Genomic DNA, 11,678 nt, shown 5'->3' with positions numbered 1-11,678 from the left:
TTCGTCCAAAGTAAATGAAAATTTCCTTAGGAAACATTGTTTGTCATTCCAAGATGCTCGCTTGTGCAAAATATGATATCATTTGAACAAATTATGCGATCAATGTTGCCATAGCATTGGTCATTTGCCTTGAAAGTCATGGATCTTCATAAATGATACCTCATTTTTGAAATCATTTTTAAAGACATTTTTCGTAGTACAAGATTGATGTTTTTTCCTGGATACTAGGTCACATATAATGACACAATGTGAAGGTTTTCATTTTTTCGATTTTTTTTGAATTCTTTATGTCGGTTTCAAAATGTGGTCAAGTTTGCGAGTATGATCGTTCTTATCTAGGGATGGAATCTTGTGAAACTTTTGGTGTTTCTATGATGAATTAGATACCTGTGTACCTAAAAATAATTTCTGGGAAAAAATAAAGAGCAAACTATAAGACAATTGCAGTTCAAATTTGACCCGCTTCGAGTTGAATCGACGAAAAATTGCCTTTTTCACGAGAGGTGGATCAAAACTTTTGACACCCAACCATTTACTCAATTGAACATTAAATTTGTCCTCGTATTTTATCAAATTGATTGGGTCCAATTTTAAAACAAATATATGGTATGTCCTTCATAAAAACTCATTTTGAGCTCTCGAAAAATGGACAAGAGGTGCACGGAATACTTTTAATAGGGAACCATTTGGTCAATTTTTACATAAAATGCCCTCGAATATTTTTGAAAATTGATGCGGTCCAATTTAGTAACTAATATTTGATACGCTCTTCACATAAGTGAAAACAAAAAAGAGAAACAAAAAGAAAAAAAACACATTTACATATGCTTAATTCTCATTGGTGGAGATGTTTGTGCCATGGATTGATGACATGGCACATATCCATCCGTCCATCCATCCACCCACCCGCAGCCCAAACCCTAACTCCACTCCTCCCGTTGGTCCCCTCTCCCCTCTCCGTCCGCACGGGGCCAACCCTAGAACATTGAGTAATGCGTGAAAGAACTAGCTACCAAAATGAAAGGGTTGAGAGGGAAAGACAGAGATTAGAAGACCTTGACACCAGTATACTAGTGTTCGTGCATTATTGTTGACAACCATGATAGGTAAACCATCGACAAATGTTAACACGATCCTCTGTGCGGCATCCAAATCGAATAGTATGACAACATGCATGGACGACGAAATCCTAGCGGTGGCAAGGCCTTTGATACCTAGGCTTCGACCAATGGAAGCAATGGTGCTACTCGTAGCGGCGGCGGCGACTGTAGTAGGGGTGTCATGGTGGTGCAAGGAGACAAGTCGAGATTTGCAGAGGCATGCATGGAGATATTTTAGTGTTTATTATTTTTCTTGAGAATCGCATGGAGGTTGTATGTAAACCTCATCATTGGTCGGGTCGGGTCGGGTTCGTGCCGGGCTTGGCAAAGCCAGAAGAAAAATTCCCAAACCCGAGCCCGGCCCGAATCACATGAACAGTGGAATTTTTGGATTAAATTAATCATATTTGGGGTATGTTTTAAATTTATTGTACCTATATTTTGAATAAAAATGTTTATATGTACATTTAGGGCTTTATTCGGGATTCCGGGTTGGGCTTCGGGCGAGAAAGTGGAGCCCGAGCCCGACTCGAATGTCGGGCTTTGGGTTTGGTCCTCTAGGCTAGGTTGTCCATGAACAGGTTTAGTTGTATGCCACGTCTCATTAGTTGTATTATTTGAGCCACATGTCCTATTAATTAGGAGAGGTGGTCGTGGAATACGGGCAACATATGTCACCACCATTGGAAACTAATGGAGTGTTTGGTTCGGGAACCAAGTGTCATGGAATGGAATGGTCTCATTCCTTAGGAATGGGTCGGTTCCGTTTCGGTGTTTGGTTGGAGCAAAAAAGTAGAATGGGTTAGTTCCATTCTGGTGTTTGGTTGAAAGCACATAATGAAAAATTGAATGGTGTAAAATTCAAAGTTTTGACAACATTCCATTTATATTTTCAAGAAAGATAACATAACAATATATATATTGACAAGCTTGGCACTTAAATGACAACACATATAACACAAATTCTCCATACTTGACAGCCATACATGTCCACATACGAATTCTCCCAAAGCAATCAAAGTGCAAGTATCTTCATACCATAGAGCTCCATTTAAATTCTTCAAATTGGCCATCTACAAGTGATACATACTATAAAAAATATGAAAAAATGACTTGTAACCATGCATCTAGGTAGTAGACAGCAACACTTATTGAAAAAATGTGTAACCCTGGATATACACAGCAGCACATATATATGGAACAAATAGAGGAACATGGAAAAATTGGATAATCATGGATCTACACAGCATCACATATACACAACAGCACACAGAAAATAATTTTTCCATCAATCTGATGTAACCATCAACGTATACAAAGATTTACAAAGGGGGAATAGGAACCTTTCCTGGCTTGTGTTACTAGCCGCCGATCCAGACGCCACAGACGAACCGATGGTAGATCCTTCCGCTCCTGATGACCCGATGCCAAGTCATCGCCTGCTTGTTCGCCGCCGCTGCAAGGTAGGTCTCCAACAAATGCTAGATCGCTGCCAAACTGTTGATCCGCTCCATCACTGAGGAGATATGACGGGGAGGAGAGGGAAGCCGACGCTGGAGAAGGATGGAGATGGCGGCGCCGAGACGAGGTAGGAGACACAGAGGAGAGGGTGCGGGAGGGTGGCGGTGTTGAGACGAGAGAGTCGCGCGAGAGGATAGAGCTTGGGTGCGTAGGGTGCGAGGGGAACGACTCGTTCCCTGTCATCTGCTCGATTTCGAGGTATGCCCCGGTTCCGCATAAGGAGGGTATATTCCATTTTCTGGGACTGGTGGGTTTCGGTTCCTTCAACTAACTAAACACGGGTATGGGCTCTTAGAATGGGTCGGACCCATGACGTTCTACCTGATCATTGCAACTAAACATATCCTAAACGTTCTTGTAGGGGGGCATCTGTTGTTGTGCTCTTTCTTCATTTCAATCGCTCGAACTTCCAACCAATTCAAGAGGAAATGATGTGTTGATATGAGGAACATCATAAAATAGTCTTTCTATTTTTTTATACTAAACTTGTATACTTATTTAAAATAATTTTTCCATTGTGTAATATTAAGGATATATTTATATTAATAGCTAACACAACTAACCACATCAGAAGGTTACTAAAGAATAACTATAGTGATCTTTGTTATACAGTTGTACTGTATATCAATAAAATATTTGCTTCCACTAAATATAAATTATATGATGCCATAGAAGTTCTTTTTGAATTAATTTTGTATAATCTCATAATACATACATATACTACATATATGTATGTGTTTGCAAATTTTGATATTGTTAAATATCATGACATAGATACCTAGAGCATGCACTCCCAAAAATATCTTAATAGTTACTTTTCGTGTATGATTGTGTAAGTATATTTATAGAAATTTCTATATTCTGGCAAATATGTCTTGAAAGTTTGGATGAACAATAAGACGATAACATGTGCATACTTTTGAAAGTGCATCCAATATTGGCTCGGGTGATGATTAGCTTCGGTCACAAAGATGATATATTTAGAAGATGGACTTTCAAGCCCCCCCGCTCGAATTCTCAAATAAGTGTTTGTAAAAGTAAGGACTTTTTTTATAAAAGATAGCGACTTCCAAATGATGCAAAAAAATGGAATGTTAAATAAAATAATGAATTAACAAAATGTTGATGGTTTTCCTAGATTTTTCTCAAGGAGCTCAGACTCCATTTTAGTATCTTGAGCATACTAAAATAAGAAACTTTGTAGTTTCATTCCGTATCTCCATATCATCTAAGAAAATCACTAGTTAAGGGGAACCTTTATAAAGGTTACGCCAAAGTCCCCTCGTGACGACAAGTGGTGCAACACATGTGTGCCACTTGTCGCTATTGGAGAGTTTTGCTGATTTTCCACATTAATTCATGGAGGAGGTTGTACATGTTTTTTTGTGAGATTCAAACTTTAAATCAAATAACTTGTGAACAAAACAACCAAATAATGAACCGTCTTCACCGTTGCATTCATCATGTCGCGATGTTCGAAACTAGATCTCATGTTGATGGCTTTCGATGAACATTTTGGGCTCAAATTGTATTCCCATCGAGGAGTGGCATGTACTCCCTGCTGCAACTTGCATGTACTTCACATGATAACATACTTGTACTCCTCCCGCTAGTAGTGTACTCTCATGGACTGCAACTCAAGCTTCCTGCATAGTGAAACTTGTGCTATCCATGGGTATTGTACTCCTACTCCAATGCAATGCAAGTTGTGCTTCCTCTACAATGAAACTAGTGCTCCCTGTAAAGTATAACATGTATGATGTCATGAGTAGTATACTCTCACGTAGTGTAGCGTGTGCTTCATCCCTCGTGCAACATGTGCTTCACGTACAATGCAACATGTGCTCCCATACTCAACATGTACTTCATGTGTGACCTAATATGTGCTCCTTGGCATAACGTGTACTTCGCATGAGATGAACATATAATCCGCACGACGCAAACATACACACGTATGCAATATATGAGGAACTAAGAAAAAATAGAGTAAAGAAAAGACCAGAGAGAAAAAATCAACTGCAACCTCCTTCACGTGTCACGTTCTCGCGCACGACTTGACTTCCTCGCTCCATTTGTCTGCCTGGTCCATGTCTCAAACCCCGCGTCAACAACCTTCTAAGGAAAACAATTATTTTCGCTCTTAGGTTGTGGGTCGAATTTCCCTTGGTGAAGCCGTCTAGCTCACAATCTTTTCCCATGTTTCTTTTACCACTTTGAGGCTGCCCCTAGGCCAATAGACCAGCAACACATGCTTCATCCCCTTATTTTGATCCATACAAAAGGTGAATCCCTGTCCACGCACAAAGCTATGTCTCGCTTACTGCGAGGCTTGTCCTCCTCTGACGTTTGGCCGACCCGCCGACCCGTTGGTGAGCCAGCGCAATAATGTGTGTTCATCTCGTTTTTGAAAGCTTCGTGGGAGCATCTTTAGGAAGCTTCAGTGGACCGGTACAGACTCCTTTTAGAAGCTTCTGCATGGGGTTTTCCTTTTGGAGTTCTTGTGTGCTTAATTTTTTTATTTTCGTCTTTTTTCATATATATATATATATATATATAAGTATATAAAAATAAACATCAACATTTTTCATATATATATAAGTATATATATATAAAATGTTGAACATGTCTAAAAAGATGATCATGTATACAAAAATGTTAATTAAGCATTCGAAAAATTGTTGAACAAGTATTTTACAATTTTAACTCCAGCATTTGATAAATATTAAATGTGTATAGAAAAATGTTGAGCATGTATTGAAAAAAGGTGAAATAATTTGATCATGTATATAAAAATACTAATCAGCCAATTGGAAAATAATAAAAAAATAATTTGAAGAATGTTAATCAAGCATTTGAAAAATGTTAAAACTATATAGAAAAAATAAATTGAAGAATGTTAATCAAGCATTTGAAAATGTTAATAAAGCATTTACAAAATATTAAATATGTATTAAAAATTTTTAATATGTATTATAAAAATATCTTGTATTTGAAAAGTATTAACCAAGCATTTATAAAGGTCTTAAAAATTTATAGGAATTTTTTAGTCATGTATTAACAAAATGTTAATAAATCATTTTAAAAATGTTAAAAAAATATAGAAAAATTATTGACCATGTATTAAAAAAATGTTAAGATTGTATTTGAAACTGTTAAACATGTATTATTAAAATGTATTAGATATACACCAAAAAACTATATAGAGAAATAATGAGAAACTATTTTCGTGGTTAATTTGGGAATAGTAATGTGTGCTAGCGACTAACTAGGTGATTAGGTTGTTCGCCTCCTTCCGGCGGTGCCGCAGGTTACCCCGTCTCCCGTGCTCTTAGCCCATGGATGCGCGGTGGATATCGGCCTAGCCGGTGGGAGGGTCCAGATCCATTGTTTGTGGTCTTTTTGTGTCTGTTTAGGATTTGTGTTCCGTTCAGGGAGATGAGGTAATGGCGGCTTCCTGAAGATGGAATAATGTCTCTTCCGTTCTATCCCTGTTCCGATGGTGCGTCTAGCGTCATCTTATGACGTGTGGAGGTTTGTCTTCGTCGAATCTCACAGGATTTGATCGGTGTTGGCCTTCGGTGGATCTGTTTGGATTTGGTGTTCGTTCGTCTACATTTGGGTGTTTCCAGGTTTGACCCTTCTGATCTACGACTTCCTTCATCGGTGATGGTTGCTACTCTGATGCGTTGGTTCCATGGGACCAGCACGACGACTTCCCGATTATCTACGTTCAGTGAGGGAGGGGCGATGACGACAACGCGCCTTCAACTCGCTCCAATATTTGTAGTCGTCGCTAGGTGATCCACGCACATGATTATAATTTTTACTACCTTTGTTGTTCTCTCACCATGATTGAAAATGAATAGAATAAAAGTTTTTCGCAAAAAAAGTAAGAAACTGTTTTATCGTTATAAGCGAGACATAGTTCTTGTGGGATCGTGGCATACACAACCTCACTAAAGGTGAGCCGAGCTTCTGACTCGTTAAGAGAGAGACATAAATGCACCTGTATCGATTTCAACAAAAAAGAAACACTCGTGTCAAAGTGGTCGTCGAACGGCACATCAAGCGTCTATGAACCGACTGCCTAGGGCATATACAATGGTGTTATTTTAGGAGTGTCATGTAGAATAAATAATAAGGTGGAGGAGAGAGAACTCATAAGAAAAAATTTATCTTCTCTTATTTAAGAGAGAACAACAGGTGATCTCTTAGCACAATATGCCTCATCATATTTTTAGGAATAGCTAGTTATTAAAGATAAGGCTAAGAGATGATTCATTGTAAGATTTTTTTTTATCATCTCTAAATTACATGCAAGACTTAAAATAAGATCACCCTATCAACCATTGTACATGCCCTTAGCAATTTAATTTGGCAATGTAAGGTACCGACCGCGGTATATTTTTTTCAGTCTTCCTTCCGATTTTCTCGGGTTTTCAATGTGTTTTTGTTTTTCACATAGAAATCTGATCCCTTCTTTAGGAAAAAAAACTATGAATAGTTTGAACCCCAAAATGTATTTATACTTTTTTGAAGATGCTTCACCATATTCGAAAGTATACGGGCATTTTTAGGAACATGGACATTTTTATTTAAATATTTTGAACATTGTTTCAAAAATGTGATCATCATGCAATGCTTGTATTTATCTTTTGCCGGAAACAACACTTATATCTCGACTAGAACCTTATATTTCCCTGGGCCATTGAATTGGATTTTGAGGCTAGCCCGATCACTACTGGGCCAGGAAAGAAAATACATGCAATGCCGTCGACTGCTTCTGTTGTTGGCCCACCAATGTTTGTGAATGCACGGCTATGGTCGGTCACTGGCCAGAGGACCAGCCGGCGGCCAACTCGAAGCCGTTGCGGCGGTTCAGGTAGTCCTCCCTGGCCTGTTGCACCTCCTCGCTCGTGTTCATCACGAAGGGGCCGTCCATCGCCACCGCCTCGCCGTGCGGCCGCGCCGCCAGCAGCAGGAACCGCGCCCGCGCGCCGCCGGTTCGCACGTCCACGCCGTCGCCGTCGCCGCCGAACACGACGCACTGGTGCGCGCCGGCCGCCTCGTCGCCTGGCTGACCGAAGCTTGCCTCGCCGTCGAGGACGTAGGCGCACGCGGTCCAGCCGGCCGGGACGGGCTGGCGCAGGCACGCGGCAGGCTGCATGGTCACGTCGAGCCACATGGCCGGGGTGCGCGTCTGGATCGGCGAGCGCGCGCCCAGGGCCTCGCCGGCGATGACCTTGACGGACACGCCGTCCTTCTCCGCCGAGGCGACGTCGCGGCTCCTCAAATCCTGGTACCTCGGCGCCACCCTGCAGACGTAGAAACATCGTTTGTTACCAACTTTTTAACTGTGTTCGACAAATATGTGCGAAATTTGAAGTGAATCCATGCATACATCTTGTCCTTTGAGGAGAGGTTGAGCCAGAGGTTGAGGCCCCTCTGCACCCCCTCACCACCCGGCATCTCCGCGTGCACCACACCGCGCCCGGCCGTCATCCACTGTCATACGTGTTTCCAATTCCATGTCAGTATCATCAATTCAGAGTAGAACAGTAAACCATGGCATGGAAGGAAATTGCCATCAACACCCGTATTTGTGCTTGATTTTTCGGTTTGGAACTAAAAACATGTATGTCTGATAATTATATCTTAGCAATGCCAACTAAAGAGAAACCTGACCTGAACGTCTCCGGTGTTTACTGTGCCCTTGTGGCCGGAAAAGTCATGGTAACTCAAGCCTCCCTGAAAATGAAGAAAATTTATCGCATAAGTCTTAATTCAATGAAAGTTATTATTTTCATATGGCAGGAATAACGAGAGTTATATGGAGTTTTTACCTCAAGCATGTAGGTAACATTCTCGAATCCTGAAGGGACATCATAGAAAAAAAGAAATACAGTCAGCCATAATTCGGTGGCCAACATTTCTTTAACACATGAAACTAGCTTATCCATGACATTATATAGTGTCATATAAACTATAATACTCCGTGAGTATGCACAAGAACGATAAATAGATTACAAACCTCGGTGTGGATGATCAGAAAAGCCAGCTGGACGAGAAACTGAAAAAGATGGTAGGTGTGAATTGATTGTAAGCTCACCAATTTGGTATAAGAAAAAATAAATATGTTGATACAGAGTTAGACTATAGTTGGACCTATATTTAGCGGTGGGTTAGGTATTTAAATTGGACACTTATGACTCAGGACTTATTATAATATAAAGAACCCGAATATTTAGCGAATGTTAGATTTTTAGGTGTGGCAAAAATTATGTTTGTCGAGGGTGGCAAGTTTACTTGGCGAGCATGGCAAATCCGGTTCAGTTCATCCTTTTGCTAGAAAATTATCGTGCTCGCCAACTAAACTGCCATCCTCGCGTCAGCATAAACTGCTATGAAAAATGTTTGATTTGCCATGTCTAAAAATCTGATGTCATTTTTTTAGCATTTTTGAACATAAAAGCATCTTGGGGTAGTCAAAAAAAGACCAGATGAAATTGGTAGCCTATATATGAATCATGAGAGTGACGGTCGGGACACCTGTGACAGGGTGACCAGACCTTCCGACTGTGACGAATGATAGGGGGGATGCTGCCTGACAGTCTATGTCGGCTATGTCGTCATGTACTATGTCAATTTGGTATAGTCGGAGAAGCACACATAGTCATTTCACTGGGAGTAGTGTAGTGGAGTTTAGGAACTCCGTTAATAAATCTTCGCGTTTGTTATGTGAATGGGTATTCTCGCATGATCGAGACCATCTCGAATTTTATAATTTGTACGCAATCGCTTTTATAAAAAATGTGTCCCCTTTTAGTTGGTGGGGAGTTGATTAATAATGCACAAGCTATTAGCTTCCATATCTTATAGTACAAACATTTAAAATGAGCGAAAAAAAATATTTTTTTAGGCAAATGTCTTTTGCCATGTCATGTGTTTTTTAGGCAGATGATGTTTGGTTTTCATATTTTTTTAGGCAAATGTCTTCCATGTTTTTTTAGGCAAATGTATTAACCACAGTTTAATTTTCCATGTGCCAATCAATGAGTGTCTTAATCAACTGGACGAAAAGGTAAACTATTAAGATTCTAGAGCTGATCAGTGAAATGGACAACCAAAGATTCCAATTGGGACCATGATCATGCATACGTACATTCAAACTCATCCAAGGAGATGAAAGGATCCAAGCTCTGCAACTCAGGCCTGCAAGAAGTAACAAAGCTTGAATTGAGCTATTTGCTAGGCAATAAAAAAGGATGATCGGGTGCATGATGATGTGATTGATCACCTGCCAATGCTCCTCCTGAGAGCGAAGCCGTCGCCGACAACCTTGCGTTCGCACATGAACTTCTGAACCACCGCCCGTGACCTCCTCACCGGGTGCTTTTCCTCGTCATCGATCTCAGCAGCAGCAGCAGCATCTTGGTCACTGTCACTGCCACGCATGCAGGGAGAGGTTAGAAAGTAGAATATGCATCACATGGAGAATATAATCTGCATGCATCACATGCGCCGATATCCTCCTTAATTATTGCAAAAGACCAAACCAGCATTATCAAATCGGCTGTTAATTACAAGCTGGCTAGCTAGCTATAGCTCGGGATAACTTTCTGAATGTAAAGTACGAGCACTACAATAATTCTTCTGTTTGGAAATACAGTGCATATAGCTTCTTTTTTTCAAGTCATAATAATCTTGACCAAGTTTGTAGAGGAAAAGATTATATATCATTGATACACGAAGCAGAAGTGTATAGAATACGTTCACCATGTCCTAATTATATTGATCGATCGTGTATCTGTAGATATATGTTGGTACTTTTCAATATAGTCGATCAAACTTCATAGAGGTTGACTTTTGAAAGGAAGCGTAAAGTTGATCAAACTTTGTTGTTATGCATGAGTTTTAAGGAATGTTTGTACTGCCATGCTTAATGTATTCACAATTAGAATAAAAAAACCAAGGCTCCACTTTGGCGGTTGGCAGGCGCGAAGAATTTAAGATCTTTGATGCTGCTAGACTAGGCTAGCTAGTTGGTGCCTAGCTACGACTGTTTTGTTTAATAACTAATCTTACTAACTCTTGTTAATCAATGATGAGGCGAGACAAAGCTTTTGCCTTGGTTTTGAAGGAAATTATTAACTCTCCGGTTCACAAGCAGTGCCATAGTATACATCGATCACAAGACGAATGATTCTCTACTAACATTTGAGCATGCATGTATGCAGCGAAAGAGAAGATGGCAATACATGCATGCATGTTTACCTGCTGGCGCCGATCATCCCGTCGGCGCCGAACTCAAGGAGGCCCCTCCCGGCGCCGCGCTCCTCCTCCGCCTCCGTAGCCGGGGGCAGCCCGACGACGACGTCGACGATCGGTCCGGCGCCGTGGCGGGAAGACGCGGGGGAGGGGCAGAAGGAGACACAGGCGGCGGCAGACATGGCCGGCTGGCTCAGCGTGTCTATGTACGCACACGTAAGAAAGAGAAGGAGACCTTGGCTAGCTGAGCTATATGTTCGCTGTGAGCGAGTCTGTGCTTCCATCGCCGGCGTCTATATATATATATATACCCGCGGCCTGGGGAGCGCCGGCGCCGCTTAAGTTTTACCAAGTGGAGCGCCCACGCACGCACGGAGGAAGGTGTCAAGTGGGAACGCCGCCGCTGTCGCTGCTGCCGTGCGTTCGGTTGCGTTGCATGTACGAAGCAGCTGGGTGCTACGCACTACTCGATCTACACATCTGCTCCCTCCGTTCGGGAGTGCTCCCGCCAATCAGGCTCGCACGCACGCACGCACGCACGGCCAAGTGTGAACGCTGAGACGAACCAACACGTGGTTGAATGGTTAGCAGAACAGCGGTATATCCGGTCCATCGGAATTCGTTCAAGGTGTACCTTTAACATTGGTGGTCGTATTTTTTTGGATTTAACTCGAACTTTTCGGCTATGTTAATTTGACGGGGGAAGACGTCGTAAATCTTGAATCGTTATATCCGGTTCAATCTTTCAGAGTTGCTCGTATAGATAGGATGTGTCTTTCTGCGTCGGGC

The 11,678-nt window shown here is 41.4% G+C and overlaps 1 protein-coding gene across 1 annotated transcript; it reads right to left on the bottom strand.

Annotated features, from left to right (window-relative positions):
• Nucleotides 1-7,235: 7,235 nt before the first annotated feature.
• LOC123450063 (pirin-like protein) lies at nucleotides 7,236-11,189 on the bottom strand. Its single transcript, XM_045127469.1, has 8 exons — nucleotides 10,896-11,189; nucleotides 9,919-10,065; nucleotides 9,784-9,833; nucleotides 8,653-8,691; nucleotides 8,465-8,493; nucleotides 8,307-8,369; nucleotides 8,023-8,126; nucleotides 7,236-7,936 (listed from the first exon to the last, which is right to left on the bottom strand). Exons 1-8 carry the CDS (start codon nucleotides 11,171-11,173, stop codon nucleotides 7,450-7,452), a joined length of 1,197 nt encoding a protein of 398 aa, XP_044983404.1. The 5' UTR covers nucleotides 11,174-11,189; the 3' UTR covers nucleotides 7,236-7,449.
• Nucleotides 11,190-11,678: the final 489 nt, after the last annotated feature.

This window comes from Hordeum vulgare, chromosome 1H (assembly GCF_904849725.1).
Source record: "Hordeum vulgare subsp. vulgare chromosome 1H, MorexV3_pseudomolecules_assembly, whole genome shotgun sequence".
In the NCBI taxonomy this organism is placed as follows: Eukaryota; Viridiplantae; Streptophyta; class Magnoliopsida; order Poales; family Poaceae; genus Hordeum; species Hordeum vulgare.
Note: the sequence above shows the minus strand (reverse complement) of the source record. Positions and strands in the feature narration are given on the sequence as shown.